At 44.3% G+C, this 19,339-nt stretch overlaps 1 protein-coding gene across 2 annotated transcripts in view; it reads right to left on the bottom strand.

Annotated features, from left to right (window-relative positions):
- Positions 1-19,339, bottom strand: part of ARID2 (AT-rich interaction domain 2) — a 118,244-nt gene that overhangs the window by 12,930 nt on the left and 85,975 nt on the right. For both annotated transcript variants that reach the window (XM_061550837.1, XM_061550847.1), the window contains exons 6-15: positions 16,385-16,603; positions 14,273-14,340; positions 13,117-13,177; positions 10,899-11,149; positions 10,132-10,228; positions 4,990-5,199; positions 3,686-3,868; positions 2,790-2,862; positions 1,868-2,002; positions 621-862 (exon numbers count right to left, since the gene is read on the bottom strand). In XM_061550837.1, the coding sequence (XP_061406821.1) occupies positions 621-862; positions 1,868-2,002; positions 2,790-2,862; positions 3,686-3,868; positions 4,990-5,199; positions 10,132-10,228; positions 10,899-11,149; positions 13,117-13,177; positions 14,273-14,340; positions 16,385-16,603 (1,539 nt within the window). The remainder of the gene's footprint in view (positions 1-620; positions 863-1,867; positions 2,003-2,789; positions 2,863-3,685; positions 3,869-4,989; positions 5,200-10,131; positions 10,229-10,898; positions 11,150-13,116; positions 13,178-14,272; positions 14,341-16,384; positions 16,604-19,339) is intronic.

Genomic DNA, 19,339 nt, shown 5'->3' with positions numbered 1-19,339 from the left:
CTAGGATTACACCACTAAGGCTAATATCCTTGGGCCAAAAACTTTTTGAACTCAACTATTTTTATTTTACCAGGTAAGGCCCACTGAGCAATGCAGCTCTTTTTCACAAGTGACCTGGCCACAAATGATAATTCATCAAAGTGGCTCATAACGTGGAAATTGAAAGCAGCCAAAATACTCTAAACGCGCGTTTATTCTAAATGTGGAGAGAAAAACCGGAGGACCCGGAGAAAAATCAACGTGACCACGGGGAGAGAGGCACGCAAACTCCAAAGATACTATAGCAGGCGTCAGGGTCAGGACCAAACCCTCTGACCTCCTGTACACCAGGCGAGGCAGTTAACATCTCTCAACTTAAATTTCGATTTAAAGCTTCCGTGACTGCAGGGATTCATCTTCTTGGTTCTTTCGGTAAAGTCACGTAGAAGGGAAGTAATAAAATAACAAAAATAGTATATTATTATTTTATTATGTGAGAATTAATGTTTTATTTGTATTATTTCATTACTTCCCTTCTACGTGACTTTACCGAAAGAACCAAGAAGATTTCTCAACTTGCAGCGTACGCAAGCCTCCGAGCGTATAGGCGGCGTTTGTGTTTGGGCAGGACCGGGACAGACCGGGTGACGGTGCGGTGCCGCCAGGAGCGGATCCTGGGCAGGGCAGGGCTGCGTGCGTTGCCGTGGTCTCGCCAGAGTTGAGGCCGCCTGCGCGATTCGGCGTCCCCGGGCGGTGCGGGACGAACGCCGCGTGGGCGGGCAGCGGCGACGGGCGCCGTCGCACCCCGACGATGTGGTACTGCACGTGGCCCGGGTTGAGGGGGTCTTCGATTCGCTTGTAGCTCAAGCCCGGAAAGATTGTCCTGCAGACGAGGAAAGCATGTTGTTTCAGTACTCGACGGTGAAGTTTTCATGACAAATGTGGAACGGACGTTGCAAACGCAATTTAATGGTAGGTTGTGTGTGGCAACTATAGCAGTTTCATTTACAAAAAACTGGGACAAAAGCACAAGGCACGTTTATTCATCTACCATTACTTTTGTTCAAACATCAGTAATAATGGTAATGTACAAAAACAATTCGAGACAACTTCCGATAATCTATGAGTGGACTAATTACCCCACTAAAGAGGGGTCACCTGCCTGCAAAAGCAATAAGCCGTGTGCATGCCAAGCCTATACCTGTAACTGGTGTGGCAACGCAAGCCAAAACAAATTACACAAACACTTGTGCATACACACATACACGTTTCCATTCTCTCAACACTGCGTGTAAAGTCGGTATGCGTACAGGTGTGTGCATTACAACAACAACCGCCATTCGCCACTAAGTGGCGATGACGTCACCACGACGCTTGTGCCAGGCTATGTGCGCGTTGAGGCCACGTGAGGTGTCGAACGCCCGCTGGCAGGAGGTCACGGGGCAGACCCAGGTACCACAGGTCGACTGACTGAGATGACCGCGATGACTGGCTGATGCACCACCTGTGCCCCCTACTGTGCCAACTTGCTGTGCTTTAGCCACCCGGCGCTCCGCTCGTTGTTGTGAGCGTCGCTCCTCCCCCCTCCGTTGTTGTTGGAGGGCGACTGCCTCTATGATACCCGGCGCCAAACTGTGCCACACGCCCTCACGCATGGCCTTGTGGGAGCCTCGATATCGATAAAGTTATTTTATTTTACTTTTTCTTATAATTTCATTCTGTTGACGTGCACGTACGTCATCGGAATGGGAAAGGGTTAATTCTAGGCACGTCTTGATTTTTTTCCAAAGCACCAAACTGTTTTGAAATAAATAGCAAATATTTGAACATTTTTGCACCGTTTGCGGTGTACATCGACGCTCTACGGACAGGCTGCCACTGCGCTCACTTGAGGCCCTTGCTGAAGGCAGTGGAGGTGAGGATGCTGCTGCGAGCCAGCTTGCTGCACGTGGACAGGTACTCCGAGTACATGTCCGTCCTCGAGATGGACGAGTCTGACGATGCCTCGAAGTGAGAATTCATCCTGCAATTCGACAGACACGCGCAAGGGGTAAATATACTCAGTCGGCTAGAATCTATAGTTGCATGATCTGCAGAAGCTATCATGGTACAATTTGTGTCAGTTGTAAATGACTGATGGGTAGCAGGAGAAATGCCTCAACTGAAGAACCGTACAATGTGCATACAGTAAAACCTTGGATTGCGAGCATAATTCAACTGTAGCTTCTCTTGTTTTTTAACAAATGAACCCGTACAATGTGTATACAGTAAAACCTTGGATTGCGAGCATAATTCAACTGTAGTTTCTCTTGTTTTTTAACAGAAGAACCGTACAATGTGTATACAGCAAGACCTTGCATTGCGAGCATAATTCGTTCCGGAAACGTGTTTGTAATCCAAAGCACTCGTATATCAGTTGTGATCACGTGACGCTCGGCAGACAAAGCGTATACTGTACGTACTACTCGTATTGCAAGACCTCGCTCGTTTATCAAATTAATATTTATTAAAAAATTTGGCTCGTCTTGCAAAACACTCGCAGACCAAGTTACTCACAATCCAAGGTTTTACTGTATTTATTATGAGCGTAACAATCATCTTTAATAGATTAATCATTATTCCGACTCCCAAAATTAAAATAGCAACCATTTGTACGCACGAATGAAACAATTCTCCTGCTACATTTGAACAACTCTTCAAAGGCTGTCAGTCACATTTGCTCCTTGATTCGTGGGTATGCCGTTTCCAATTCACTAATAAGTTGTTGCTCATTCAACCAAGTGGCTTGCCCAGCTTATTTTAAAACTCACCATTGACACGCAAAGGTCTCCCCGTCCACCTCGGCAGTCCCCAGAGCAGACGTGGACAATGAACCCCTGGAGGCTGAACACAAAAGTCACAAGCTTAGCTGCTGCACATTACACATGAATAAAGAAGCCCAACACTGAGTCTAATGTCAATGGAACACGCGATTGTCTGCTCAAAACATGCATCAATTGATATTTTATGCACTTGCTGGTTTGTCTGCCACCTGCTTGCTGGTCTCCTCTCTATGTGCATGCTGGTTATCTTTATACTGTCTCAACTCATTCTCTCAATGCTTATTTGTCAGTTGAATTGGCCTGTTATTTTCTCATCTTTATTTTAATCTTCTCCGCTTGCTCGTCCTTCTGTGCGAGCTTGCTAGACCAGCTTGCTTCAGTGTGGGGAGCGGCAATGCAGCGGTACGCGCGCAGCGCTACGAACCCGGCGACCCGAGTTCGATTCCCGCTCATGGCCACCATCATCACCAGTGACAATCATCTGAACCGATCCTGGCCCTTTCCCTAGGTCAACTCCGCCTCAAATGAGTACCTGTTGCGATGTGTAAACATCGCCACTGGGGAGATAAAGGCAGCCAGGTGGAGTACCGACCACCCACTCCCTCGTGTGGCACACGCTAATAACAGCACTTGCCCCAACAGGCCGTTAAGGCTATACGGGGGATATTTGCCTCATCTTTTCGAGATAAATCATTTGCATCATTGGCCTATCTATTGACCGCCGATCTATTGCCCATTCGGCTCACTTGCTGCTCTGCTCATTTCAGAATCACCAAAACATGTATTTATTACTAGAGGAATCCGATGAGCTACAAAGCTCTTTTTCACAGGTGTCCAGTAGGCGGGTGCGACGCAAGGGGCTGCCTGCTGCCGCTGCTGCGTACCACCGCTTGCGGGGGCGAGGTGAGCGTCGCCGCCACCAGCGGCGGCGGCGGAGGCGCCGCTGGTGCTGCGGCTGTCCGCCGGCACGTGCGTCGCTGGGGTGTGGTGCTCCACGATCTTGACGGCCGACAGGCACTCCGTGCCCATGGTCTGCACGTCTAGCGTAGCCAAGCTCACCAGGCACTCTGCGGGGATGGGGCAAACCGGCCGTCAAAGTCACACGCGCGCGCGCACGGGGCAACTGTGGGAGCAGTTACACCATCGAAGCACGCGTCGTCAAAACTAATGTTCTTTTTATTGCGACAACAAAGAGCAGCTATGGGGTTTGTTTGCGAATGCGTACGCGTGTATTGTTTATATTTCGCCAAATTTCATCGAGTTAGTCAGCGCGGGTTGGTCAAGGTAACCAGCATATGTAAGCCTGTTGAATTGATGTAGCCAACCGTGTTCATCGGAAGTGCATAGCACTACGGTACTACAATGGACTGTGCACTGCCGCCCTCTGCCGCTCACCACATAGACCCGCAACCCATAGCAAACTGCTATGCATGGTGGTCACCCAATCCAAGCACTATCCAGGCTCCACCCTGCACAGGACCGGAGATCCGATGAGATCGGGCCACATTCCACACGTAATTTGGTCACAGGAAAAATAATAACAGCAGCGGGTCCAACGGTTGGCTGCCTGGCAACGAGACGCATGGGTAGCAATGCTGGCGAGAAGTTAACTGCCTAGCCTGGTAGACAGAAAGCCGTGGGTTCGATCCAGACCCTGACACCTGCTGTATATTGGGAGTGTGCATTTCCAATCAACGTGCATTTAGAATATTTGGCTGCGATAAATGTCCACGTGATAAGCCACTTCACTGAGCTACGATTTGCGATCGCCAGGTTGCTTCTGAAAAAATATCTACATAGCTCAGTGGGCCCTTGACCTGGTAATAAGTATAACCCGTAAAAACAAAGTTTTTCACTATAAATCCTTTATATGCGTGGCGGCTAGAGTCATCTCGTCCTCTGGCTTGAGATGGCTGCCAGCTATGGGTCAGATGATTGCATTGCACCATTAAGCAATTGGTAATTAAATATTATATTTTTGTCCTAAAAAGTGTAACATTTTTGAAAAAAAATTTCACGAACATTCATTGTCACGCACAACGAGTCTGTGTGGGAAATGTCAGCTCGATTGGATCACGGGAAGTGGGTTAAAAAACGACCGAAAGATTTGCACGGTCCTAAGCAAGCAAGCGAACTTAATATAAAGGATAAAAAAAACATTTTCCGATTTAGTTCAAAGTTTCATTACCGATGCTGCGGTGCACGCGAGCGATCTTGCTGCAGGGGCCTTCGCCGATCTCCGACAGCTGGTACAGCACCTCCAGAGTGCCCAATACGAGCAGAACGTCCGGCAGCACCAGCAGCTGCACCATCTCGCAGTAGGCCTCCACCTCCACGCACTCGCCAACCACTTCGCCGTTCTCCTCCGCCATACAGAGGCTGCCCAAAATCTCCATGCCTGAAAGGCCAAAGGTGGGGGGCGCGTGCGCAAAGGTCACGCACGGGAAAACGCACCGCGCCAAAGGGTGAACGAGAACATGCACCGCACCGGTACAGACGCGTACAAGTGTAGACGGTCCGCCCTGTCACTCTTCTCCCGCCGCGAATCCGAACGAGCGGGACAGGTTGGCTAAAATGACAGACGATGAGTAGATACTCCACGTTGTGTTCTGTCCTCTGGAGAAGTGGACGACTCCACAACAGCTGAGCGCACCAGGGGTTTTTGGAACGGCTAAACTTTATTTCAAAGTGTTCTTCTGAAGGGCAATTGCGTATCTGCAAGTGACTAGAAACACCTTCCATGTCACAGCACCGCAGCTCAGTTCCTAAAACAGGATCCTGCGGGGTGGGCTGGTAGGAACGAATAACCAAAGAATATAAACATAATGTATTATTACACTTGTTTAGCCAGGAAAGCCCCACTGAGTCTAAAGGTTTTTCTAGGGTCCTGCCAAGTGTTTGCAGTAGGGGGCGATGTTGCTACACCGAATCGGACGATACTAAGGGAGAGTTTGAGGCCTAGTTCTAGGCTTTAGGCCTAGCTGTAGGCTTTAGGCCGCTGTGAGTAAATTTTTAATTTAAATGTTTTAATTATTTATGTAAAAGCTTTAAATGTAAATGTTTCTATTTAAAAACATCAGGGAATGTAACATTGTTAAACATTAACTCCCTTTCACACACGCGGGGGTACGATACGAAGGGAGAGTTTGAGGCCTAGTTCTAGGCTTTAGGCCTAGCTGTAGGCTTTAGGCTGCCGTGAGCTAATTTTTAATTTAAATGTTTTTATTATTTATGTAAAAGCTTTAAATTTAAATGTTTCTATTTAAAAGCATCAGGGAATGTAACATTGTTAAACATTAACTCCCTTGCACGACACGCCGGGGGTACGATACGAAGGGAGAGTTTGAGGCCTAGTTCTCGGCTTTAGGCCTAGCTGTAGGCTTTAGGACGCTGTGAGTTAAATTTTTATTTAAAAGATTTAATTAAAAGCTATCTCAGGGAATTATAAGGGAATGTTATACTTGTTTAGCCAGGAAAGCCTCATTAATTTAAATATTTTAATTAAAAGCTATCTGAGGGAATTATAAGGGAATGTTACACTTGTTTTGCCAGGAAAGCCTCACTGAGTCTAAAGGTTTTTGTAGGGTCATGCCAAGTGTTTGCAGTAGGGGGCGATGTTGCTACACGGACGGACGGACGGACAAACGGACGGACGATATAATCTATTGTAGGCTGGTCCACTTCGTTCCTACCAGTAAAAGACAAGATCCCCCGTATAGCCTTAGCAGACTGTTGGGGAAATTGCTGCTCGCAAGCACCGATAAAGGCTGGCACGGCACACGCCTGGCCGCCTTTGTCTCCCCAGTGGCAACTTTTGTACACACGGCACCAGGTACTCATTTGAGGCTGAGTCGACCTAGGAGAGGTCCAAGACCAGTTCAGGAAATCGTTACTTGGCGTTGGCCGTGAGCGGGAATTGAACTTGGGTCGCCAGCTTTGTAGCGCAGCGCACAAACCATTACACGACAGCTCCCCACAGACACGCTGCGCACACGCGTTACACATGTGGGGCACTGACTGCATAGGGAGAAAAATGCAAAGACGTACGCACAGACGTTGGGAAGCGCAACACATGGGGAGGTCACCATCATTAGCTTTACACCCATCACGTTCAATGCAATGGTTGCCATAATCAATTCTTAACGTTGTTTATTTTTCACCTGCCAGTGCAGAAAGGTGCAATTTTTTGTAGGGTCGGGATGGTAAACGCAACCACCGCACTTGCACATAATTTAAAAGTTAAACCCATAGGCAGACAACATTCAAACACCCCAGGAGGCGTATTAGACTTACAGGAGGGACACATGCGTTGAAACTTGCACAAACTATGATAACAAATCATCATCATCAAAGCCGATTACAAACCACAGCTGAATGAAGACCTCCCCACATAATGACCCAACTGTGAATGGTACCCTTAAGTTTTTGATTGCTGTGGTTTTCACACATGATGATGATTGCTTGTGATGCAATCGAAACGTCGTGAGAATTTCATTGTTTTATTTTCACTATTTTATTATTTCCCTTCTACGCGACTTCACCGAAAGAACCAAGAATATGGGTACCTCTTAGCTACATTATACTTCTCTCTCAGAAACACTGAAGACTCCCAATCACCCCGCCTCTCCCCTTCTCTTTTCAATTCTTTGGAACTGCTTGTTGTCCTCCCCGCTCCACCGCCGCACCTCCGATTAGCGCGGTCGGCTACGTACGGTGCCAAAGAAGTTCAAAGTACAGTACAACTTTGGATTGCGAGCATAATTCGTTCTGGAAACGTGTTTGTAATCCAAAGCACTCGTATATCAGTTGTGATCACGTGACGCTCGGCAGACAAAGCGTATACACGTGCTACTCGTATTGCAAGACCTCGCTCGTTAATTAAATTTATATTTATTTTAAAAAATTGCTCGTCTTGCAAAACACTCGCAGACCAAGGCACTCGCAATCCAAGGTTTTACTGTACATGGCGCACACTCGCACCTTATTTTGGCCACCATTCCTTTCCTAGTCTTGTCTATCGGCTGTCATCACCTTCAGTGACGTGCACTGCCTAAGGGCTTTTGTTTTGTCTTCACGGAATTATTAATAAGTGCGACGAGTCTGCACAGGCTGTATAAATAGCCGTTAACGCTGTGAGTCATGTGCGGGCAGAAATAAATGCCAAGGGCAGGTGAAATACTGAAGGTGGGGATATTCGTTTAACTGACAAAGGAGGTATCCTACCTATGTGGAGAATAGCTGACCTCATAATTAAATGTTTAACAATGGAGCGGTTTATTAATATTGAGTATTGCACTCACGATACACACATCATATTGCGCGTGCAAGAACTGATGTTGTTTTTTTATCATCTATCTTGTATGTGATGGATTTACCATGCCCCTTGCAGCCACTAGTGACCACTACACCCACCACAATGTTTAAAACATTTAATAAAATTACTGCCTTCATCTTCATCCTGAATGGTGATAATTGATCGGATCCCTTCACACGGGAAGGGGGGTGAATTTCTAACCCTCGAGTTAAATTATATTTCATTACATAATAATTGTACACACTGTATTGCTTTGTATTACATTAAGGAGTGTACCGATGCTATCCCAAAGCATTTGAATTATCTCGCTAAACTTTTCACACAAGAACCAACACCAACAAACAACAGTGCAAACTTTAATTCCCTACCTTGTAACATCTCTACGTATTTGTTTCCCTCAATTTAAAAGATACCGTCTGAATACACAACCTTGCGCTAAAAAGTATTCGCTAAGAATAAACCTCGCATTGACTAGCCTTTCCATTACATCCAAGTATTTGTCCAGACCAAAAAAAGTACACGCACACTGCTTAGGAATTGCATGTATGTAAGTTGAACTTTTTGCACCGTACGTATCCAACCGTGAAAATTGAAGGTGCGCGGTGGGGGGTAAGAACAACAATAAATGCAAAAAGCAGTTATAAAGAAATTAGTTAAAATGGGTGGGTGTATCACACAATTAACTACCAAAGCTGACGGGCATAAGTTTCCATATGCCGTAACTTTTGCACTAAACGGACCCACATTAAAGCGCACTCTGTTCCATACTTTAACTCTAATACTTGCCTTCCGTGCAATATTTTCACCATAACAATATTACCATTAAAAACTACGAAGTAACAGGTATAACCCTCGATGTAACCTGTATCCCAGTGTTATAATCATGCACTGACCTGAAATCTAAATTTTGTACTAAAACTAGTTTGGTGACAAAACACTATTCACAGCCTAAACTATAAGATGCGTTTAGTCCATAACACAATTCCTATCCCTTATATGTGACCTAAACTCTAACCAACAACAACACCGAATATAATTTCCATTTAATGTTCGAGCACTGAAACGGATGTGCAACGAATTAAAAGTGCGATAAAATTAACATGGGACAAAATGGAAGTGACAAGATTGATTGTCGAGCAAATGAACCACTGCACCAATTAAAGAATGTGCAACAAAGTTCAACATTTGTCAAAATGAGCCCACCATGAAATGAGTTAGAGCAATTGAACGTGACAGGAAATGAAAACATGACATTATAAAAGCGAAATTAACCGAATTTGCAATTAACAGGATGTGCAGCACAGAATCACACACAAATGCATGGTGGGCGCTCAGAAGCATAGAGAAAGAAAAACTAAAATTTTTTAAAATGTAAAATTAATTAAGAAATTATTTAAGGGTGCCTGTATGCACGTGCAAAATAATGACATGGTTGACAGGGTAAAGCACTAACGATTGTACTTAAGGCATGAGCTAATTACTGCGGTAGTCAGATGGCTCTAAAGACCGAAGCGTAGGGTTGGCACTGCCGAGATTCTTAGAATGGGTAAAGGTTGGGGCTGTCCGTAGAAGGTCACGTCTGTTATTGTTTTACACGTGACAGTTTTATCACTGTCAATGATTCCATCATCGCTATCGCTAGTGCCGTCACACCCTCCGGTATAGTCTTATCATCTCAAGCGACACTAACATTTATCATTGGTGCAAATATCAATACACACAAAACAGACGGTGTCATTATCGCTCGCCACGAAATAATAATTGGTTTAAAAATTATTACTGTTCGTCCGATCGTTATCATAATCGTTAGACACATCAACATCCCGTTAATTATTGACTTCATGGATGGAATGACATTGGAGTTGAGCAAATTAGGCAAGTCTCTCACTGCCCACCTCCATCAAAAGGAAATCGGTCATCAGCACCGAGCCGGCTCGCTTGATCCCGAGCCAAGCCTGAGCAGAGGTGCGAATGAGAATACGGGGGGGAGGGGGGGCGGGGGGCCCTAATTCTCACCTCGTATCCTCTGGAATTTGTCAGTTGAGGTGAGACACTTGGTGATGGTATGGAAGATAAGTTGGGTACTCCTGAAGTCAATGGGATCCAGTTGCAACTGAGGAAACACCACCAGACAGCGTAAACATATACCGCAAGCAATACGGCAAGCACACAGCATGGAAATATTGGCCCCTCTCTCCCGATACTTTCCATTCATTGGCTACCACATTCTGACGAGCCCCCCCCCTCTCAACTCGCTTTTAAGGGATTACATCTTGAATCATTGCCTCACTTGATGCGGCTAATCTGGCTGTGACTGTCCCACCTGATGACGGAGACTTGTGTTGCCTCCGAAACGTCGTGATCTTTATTTTATTTTATTATTTTATTAATTTTGATGTTTTACCTACGTGACTTTACCGAAAACACCTAAGAATATAAATATTGGCTGATCGCAATTTACACTTCGGTGCCCTGAAAACTCGAAAGGAAACTTAATTAACACGTTCTGAATCTACACTTTGGACGCAACCGTCCCTCCCTCTCCTCCAGCCAGCCAGCAAAACTTTTTTTAAATAATACAGCGAAAGCACCTGCTGTTGACAGTCCTCCGCTACCCCCAACACCCCCATCACCCCATCTTCCCACCCCTGTGTGTGCCTCCCTCTCACACAAGACAATCCCCAGGGACCTTGGCTGGGACCTTGCCCCCCCCCCCCCCCTCAGTCACAACCCCCACCCTGTACGTGGAAAGAGTGAAGAGAACGCGGTGGTAGGATCGATACCTCCGAGGCGATGTTCCCCAGCGTGTCCAGCCCCATCTGCCGCAGGCTGGAGAACTTGCAGTGCGCGCACATGATGAGGAAGCGGAGGCAGGCGCGGTGCGACGCCATGAGCTTCGCGTTGGACTCGAGGAACGAGAGATTGCGCAGGATCACGGAGATCTGCAGCACGCGCTGGCACTCGGGGTCGTCCACGCCTGCACTGCGGCCCGTGCTCAGCAGCCACTCGCCCCACGGACGCTGCTCCGTGCGGCCTTGGTACAGCCATCGGAGGAGAGGTCGGACGACCAAGCGCAGAAGGGCAGTGGTGGTGGAGGAGAGGGAGGGGCGGAGAGAAGTTAATCGACTCGTAACTAGATTTATTTTACCAGCTATGGAGCTCTCTTTAAGAAGTTTCAAGTTTCATTTATTAGGTATAGCCCTGTGAGCCATTCGGCTCTTGAATCGGGTGCAACCGCAACAAACAAACAAAAACATGAACAAGAAAACATCTTAAAGTGACTATGTGCAAACAGAAAATCCAAGAAAAGACAGCAAAATATTGCAGAAAAAGCACCGTACACCAACACTGTGTGCAAAAATCCCAGTGGGATGCAAGTCAAACAACCACAAGATATTAAGAAGCAACCTGACCATGAATGATAGCTCAACAAAGTGGCTTATCGCGGGGAAATTTATAGCAGCTAAAATACTCTAAACGCATGTTTCTAAATGTGGAGGACAAAAACCGGAGGACCCGGAGAAAAATCCACGTGACCACAGGGACCACATGCAAACTTCAAATGTGTCAGGGTTGGGATCGAACCCAAGACCTCCTGTATACCAGGCGAGGTAGTTAATATCTTGCCACAGAGGAACCCCAATTAAATTAAATAAGACTTGTGAAATGAAATTATCATTAGAATGATGTTAGGTGATGTTAAAACCGTCGTGCTTTGCAAATCGCGATTTGCATTGAAGACACAATTCTATTTTGGTATCGTTTGTATTGACTGCCTCTGTTCTGCCTTGTTTGTAAAGTCTCATTAGCGTTTGGGGAAAAAATATCCGTAATTAGTAGTGCGGTTGTATCAACCGTAAGTATATATGTAGTCTGCTTCATTGCTTTCATGGCTTTATTTTGGTGATTTCGAAAAATGTGTTGGTTTGTCCATGTTTGTTTGTTGTAGTACAGAGTTAGACTGATGGCCTTAATCTAAGTTGTCTTGTGGTTGTTGTTGTTTGACTTGCATCCCACTGGGATTTTTGCACACAGCGTTGGTGTACGGTGTCTTTTCTGCAATATTTTGCTGTCTTTTCTTGGATTTTCTGTTTGCACTCAGTCACATATTCACTTTAAGATGTTTTTTGTTCATGTTTTTGTTTTTTGTTTGTTGCGGTTGCACCCCATTCAAGAGCCGAATGGCTCACAGGGCTATACCTAATAAATGAACTTGAACTTGAGAGGACATTAAAAGATGCTGTGACATCTTTCACAAGAGAAAGTCATCGTGTGCCGACTTTACGGTCCAAATTTGACAATTGCAACGCGTATTACTTCATAGCTCTATTGGAACAAACGTAAGCAATCATCACCCCCAACGTGCAAAGGCTTGTTTGGGACCCTCATGAAAAATAATCATGAGATAGAACAAGGCTTACGTGGGTAAGCAAGCGTAATGAAAATAATAATATAAAAATGTGCATGAATTGCATATGTTAAGTTCTTACATGCACCATATGAGGTGTGTACAATGAACACGATAATTTGTTTTTAGCAATGAATCGCAACATGTCAGGTCCGCTGCACATTTGATGAGGAACTTCCACAAAAAGTGTTCACCGCGTATTATGCATTTTAAATGTCCAGCTGCAGGGAAATTTAGGTTTTATAATTTTGCTAGTTTTAGCTTTGTATATTACTGTTATTCAAATGCCGTACCTGATAAAGTCCAATAGTTAACCTAAGTTTCAGTTAAAAGTCCGATATATATTTCGCTTAATTTTTTATGACGACTGATATGAATTGTAGAAGACTTGCTTTCATGCAACATCAGGTTCCAAATTGAGTGCAGTATATGAAAACGTTAATAATTCCATCAAATCATATTTATTAAAACTATTTTTCTGTTTTAAGTCTTTAAAGTTTAACTTTCATTTAAATATCTGTTGCTGTTCAGTTTTAGTCAATACATTATTAGTTTGAAGTGACCAGTAATATTAATTTCTGTAAACATTTCACCTTTATTTTTGTCGCAGATGAGTTCTCGCACCTCCAAGTCATCAATCGACTGCTTCCAGAACTACAAACAGCCGGGAACAAACATCAAATCACCGTGAGAATTACTTTAAAAGGATCCCAAGAGTACTTATGTTATCTGCATCTCAGGTACTGATTACTAAACAATGGCACAAATCAGGGCCTTAGCCGCTGATGTCAAAAGTCAAATTTTCGTAGGCAATCATTGACACCACTTCTGACGAAATACTTGGAACCCCACCTGCTCTCAAAAACTAAAAAAAAAATACACGTGTGAGAATCGTGTTCATGGCCACCGTAAGGAAAAACCCCAACAAGAATAAAAAAAATTTTATTACGTAACAAATGTGAAACAGAATGCCGAATTGCATCCAAACATAACTGTAGCCAAACAGAAATAGCAAGTCCCATACATGTTTTATAAGATACAGATCTTCTGAGTGGCTCGTGGAGATGAAAGCAAATGTCAGGGGAATTAATGAGTGCTGTTTAAATAGTGGATCAAGACAGCCACCCGGGATGAAACCGTGATTTTTGTGAGAAGTGAGTGTTTGGTTTTAAAATGGTCTCAAACCCAGTCGCTACAAAAAAAATGTACAGTAATCCCTCGCCACTTCGTGGTTCAAGTTTCGCGGCCTCAGTGCATCGCGGATTTTTCGAACTGATTTAAAGGCCTCATTATACCTGTGCAGTAACACCATCATCATCATCCATCATCACATTCATCGAACTGCACAGGACTGTCATCGTCGTCATTGTCATTGTCATCGTCATTGTCATCGTCGTCGTCGTCATTACTGGAGTCAAGTCTCAAGATACTACTGTCATTGGTGAGTGTAGAACACCATAATACGTATCGTATGAGAGAGAGAGAGAGTGAATGTATAATATTAAGGTTTTATAATTAAATAGATTTAAGTAAAATATATATATAAAGTATAAATATCAATATTTTAAACATTCTGGTACCCGCACACACATATACGGAAATTCCTAGGGGGCCAATCCTACTTCGCGGATTTTCACCTATCGCGAGGGGTTCCGGTCCCCATTAATCCGCGATAAACGAGGGATCACTGTATATTTGGTTTTCATTTTTAACAAGCGTTAAAGTAATTTACATGAAGTTCACTCTTACCTTAATGAAGTCCCGTCCAGACTTTGCCCTCCACTCCGAGTCATAGACGTTGAACAAGCTGCCTGGACCTGTAAGACAGGACGTAGGACTTGGCATTCGAGTCTCATGCAGACACATTTAACACCATAGCTACGTGCAATTATGGTTCAATTTGTAAAAGGTGCAGATTGATAACTCGTGAGTTATAAATAACTTCCCGAGTTATAAATCCGCGCAATTGCTGTTTATTGCTCATTTAAGAGACCGAATATTAAATTACTGCCACGAAAACATCTGAATAACACTCAACACACCGGGTCTTATCGGCTATCAGAAGCTAAGCAGGGTGATTAAGCAGGTTGACTACTTGAATGGGTGACCACCAGTCCATCACAGGCTGCAAAGGTGGACAGGAGATAGGCTCAGTCCACACACGATTTAAAGGATTGGGGACCCATCTGTACACTGAGAACATTTTTTAAGGGATTGAATTGTTATACAATCACATCTGTGACATTTCTCCAGGTACAATAGTTGACTTCTGCATGAAGCCAACACTCAGAAATGAAATTGGCCAAATATACCAATCTTTGCTGAACAAGTGTCTTGGTATCGATTTAAAGCTTTCGTGACTGCAGCAGGGATTCATCTTCTTGGTTCTTTCGGTAAAGTCATGTAGAATGGAAATAATAAAATAATAAAAATAATACATAAAATAATTCTCAAAACGTTTCGGCCACAACGCAAGCAGCCGTCCTCAGGTGAAGAACAGGTCTGTCTGAAAGACAGCGTCTTTGTTCTTCACCTGAGGACGGCTGCTAGCGTTGTGGCCGAAACGTCGTGAGAATTATTTTATTCTGTTTTATTTGTATTATTTTATTATTTCCCTTCTACGTGACTTTACCGAAAGAACCAAGAAGAAGTGTCTTGGTACTGAGGAAGGCTTTCCTGGGTAAATAATATAAAGCATGGCTTTATAAATAATATAAAGCATGGCTTTATATTATTATGTACAAGGTGAGGCATACACGTTACTTTCCTCGAGAGACAGAAACATTATCTTCCATCATAAAAATACACAAAAAAACTTCACAGCCATTCGGCAGAAGCAACTCTGGCTAGGTTCACACAAGATTTGACACCGACATTTACTGAATGAGGTCATGTGCCTTACGTTACGTAAAATATGCTCGCACCCCCCCCCCCCCCCCCCCACAGTGGAAGTTCTTAAAGTTTGGCTACATGGTGTTCATAGTTTGGGCTTAGTTTAGGCTTAAATTCGGCCCAAATTATGAGCTTTTATAGAGGTACAATTTAATATTTCGGTTTTCATTGATAATATCAAATTATCATAGTTATCATTACTACATCAATAGCCCTCACTATGTTTTACCAATTTCAGTCATAATAAATTACAACTTTTGAATGTACGACTAGGCCCAGGCCTCCTAGCACCGCCCCCCTACCCCCTCCACCAAAAAATTATCAAATTAACTTGAGAGTTTGACACCAATCATTTGTAATTTTCTAGAGACCTTGCAATCAGGCCCTGCATTGTCGTGCAGCTACGCAAATGCACTCTCTTCTGTTAATCGCTTGTCGCTTTCCACACGCGAAAGTTCATCAGTGGTGGCTGATTGCAAATGTTTAAAGCCCTTAGCTCCATTCCCTTTGCACTACCCCAACACCGATTGGCTATCGCTGCGTGTACCAATCAGCAGTGGTCAACATTGCGAACTCTGCGGCACATTAACATTGGGCACACAGGTGGCGAGATGTTAGCTCCCTCGCCTGGTATACAGGAGGTTGTGAGTTCGATCCAGACCCTGACCCCTGTATATTTGGAGTTTGCATGTTATACTCTCTCCCCGTGGTCGCAGATTTTTCTCTGGGTCCTCCGGTTTTCCCCTCCACATTTAGAATCCACATGCGTTTACAGTTTTTGGCTGCTATACATTTCCACGTGATAAGCCGCATCGTTGAGCAATCACTTGTGGCCAGGTCACTTCTGAAAAAGCACTACATAGCTCACTCAGTGGGCCTTACCTGGTAACATAAAATGTATGGGGGCACCGGGCGGGTAAGGAGGCACCAGGTAAGGAAGGGGGCACCGGGCGGTCTTCCCGTACTCACTGTCGTCGAAGACGCCGGCATGCGCAAGCAGCAGCGCCACGAGGCGGGGGTCGCGATCCAAGTGCATGGCACGCCGGCCCTCGTGCGACAGCAGGGTGCACACGTTGACCGCAAAGTCCACCTCGTTGGGCAGGCCCGAAAGGAGCGAGAGTGCCAGCTTGCGGTACTCGCTCGCCGGCAGCAGCTCCGTCGACAGCCCGTTCCCTTGCCTCATGTGGTCTGCGGAAAGCAACCAACCACACGTCGCTCAGCACAAAGCGGCAACGCGGCTGCACTGGTTTCCAAAATGACAATTTGACCACAGTTCTCACCGTCACCTCCTCTCTTGTCGACGCACAGCGACGCCAGGCGTTATTGACGCCACCTCATAAACAAAGCACCGTGAACATCACTTCGCAGTGAGCAATGGGTCGTTCTCGTACTCCGAATGACACGACGAAAATTCGGGGCACGCCAATGGGTTCTGGGTCTATACAAGCCTGTTGATGGAGGGGAATTTCAGATTGATGATTACTACAATCGCCTTGCTTTAGTTGAATATGTCAGGCTGGTGCACCATAAATTGTAGCCTTATTCGTAGTCATATTCATATTGTATCCATATTCCCAGCCTCCCTGACATGCATTTTATAAGTCAGGAGAAGTTACAGCATGGCTGCGTGTACAAGTGAAGTGGAAGAACACATGTGCGTATGTAAAAATAACTATACTTTCTTTCATTACTCACATGCAAAAATATATTTGTACTATTTCATGCATATCTGCAACAAGTAAAAAATGTTTGTTGAAATCTCAATCATTTGATAAACAAATTGAACAAGCTTCTGGATTTGAAGCGTTCGTGACTGCCAGGAATCATACTATTTGTTTTTTTCGATACCTACGTGACTTTACCGAAAAAACCAAAGAGTATAAATTGAACAAGCATTGAAGCATGAAAAATAAGAATAGCTTTTACCCTTTCTGGCAATAAAACAGGTGTTAAGACGTTCAAATGCCAAATAGAAACCTACTGCAAGAAATCAAGTGGTAAAACCTAATATTATTTTTCATACTTTGATACTGGAAAAAAGGTCCCATTGTGTTTGTGCTGTTCGCAGTTTGGTCTTCTCTGGTCCAACACTGTTGAGACTCGGCCCTTGCCTTCCCCCCCTTCTTACCGATAAAACCTCTTGCCATGGCGCCTCTCTAATCTACTTCAGCATTTTCTTGCTGTGGTTGTTCCACCGGATGAAGATCGCTCGTGTTGCGATCGAAACCGTCGTGATTTGTTCTATTTGATTTCTACCTACGTGACTTTACCGAAAGAACCAAAGAGTATGGATTCCTGCAGTCACGAAAGCTTCAGATCAAGATAAAGAAGGCTGTCTCTGGTGTAGGCCAATCAGTTTGAGAGACAATGCAAAAATTATCAAAGCTTCGATTTAAAGCTTTCGTGACTGCAGGGATTCATCTTCTTGGTTCTTTCGGTAAAGTCACGTAGAAGGGAAATAATAAATAATAAAAAGAAAACATAATAAAATAAAATTATCACGACGTATCAAGCTTCTTTGTTTGCATGTTCACCACAAGTACGTGTCGTTAATGCAGACTTGATTCCTTGCAAAGTAATCTATTTGGCGTTTGCACATCTTAAAGGGTAAAACCAATTCTTATTTTTCATACTTTGATACTGGGAAAAAAGGTTCCATGATAAAACATTGAATTGTTATAATTCAAATTTGTAGTTCAAATTTTCTCCGGCTTTTTCTTAATATTACAAGCAATAATGTTGCATGTCACTCAAAACAGTTGGCAGCAGGAAGCAAGTTTCACAGCTGCACGTTGATAAATTTGTGCATATTTCCTTAAAAACATCATTATAAAAAGACAGGCAGCACTCACACTAATCCCTTGGGCTATATACACAAGACACTTTCTGCACGTTAGCAGCACATTTACTCATTAAGCCATGTTGTTTATTTGCAACCTGGAATTCGTTTCATTGACGAACGCCCAGTAAAGGTTAAACAAATGGAAAGCGCTTCATTATATTCTTAGGTTTTTTTCGGTAAAGTCACGTAGGTAAAAAACATAAAAAAGTAAAATAAAATAAAAAATAAAAATCACGACGTTTCGGAGGCAACACAAGCTTCCGTCTTCAGGTGGTACCGTCACAGCCACGACAGCTGTATCAAGTAAATGAGAGATTGCAGGAGCTACCACTCCGTTTAAATAATGGTTGGAGAAGATGGTGGGGCAAGGGCCGCATACTTTTTTATTATAGTCAGAACCCGGCTGGCCTTTTGTCCCAGCAGAGAGCTCTCATTGGCATCACGCAGCGCTCTGGAGATTGCATTGGGCATTGCGAAGTCGTGTCAAACCGATTAAAATGTGGCTATTCCAAAGGTCAAAAGGATGACACGGAAGCGTTTGACTTGCAGTTTTAACCCCGTCAATCATCGGTTACCCATTTCTTGAATGGTTTAATGTGGCAGTTTCCACTCTGTGGCTTGCGTGCCACCTCAACGTATTTCAGAGGGAGCGATTTCGGAGGGAGCGAGCGTAGGCTGCGGCACGGACACAATGCACGATGACTAATTAAGGGGCTCATACGCCTTATTTGGGCGAATGGTGTAGCACTGCAGTAGTACATCCTACACCTGATCAACATTGAGCCGTATACGGAGCTTATCAGAGCGAGATCGCCAACACGTTTAGTTCTGTATGTTACCAGTGTCACCACTACTGTATGGCGGTACTTTAATATCGTTATAGACTTTTGAATAACACCCTTTAAACAGCTGACGCTTTAAGTTTTAACCTACCGTTACTAGGCTCTTTCCCAAAACTGACTTCAGAGAACTGCTCACAGAGAGGTAACCCTCCTTCCAAACAATGCTTTGGCATTTTCTTTGAAGCTAGGATAGTACACATTTATTTTACAATAATAAAAAATACATGGAAGATTGGGCTG

This window comes from Lethenteron reissneri, chromosome 2 (genome assembly GCF_015708825.2).
Source record: "Lethenteron reissneri isolate LAM-NWPU_2019-01 chromosome 2, ASM1570882v1, whole genome shotgun sequence".
Taxonomy (NCBI): Eukaryota; Metazoa; Chordata; class Hyperoartia; order Petromyzontiformes; family Petromyzontidae; genus Lethenteron; species Lethenteron reissneri.
The sequence above is the reverse complement of the archived record's forward strand: the minus strand, read 5'-3'. Positions and strand labels throughout refer to the sequence as shown.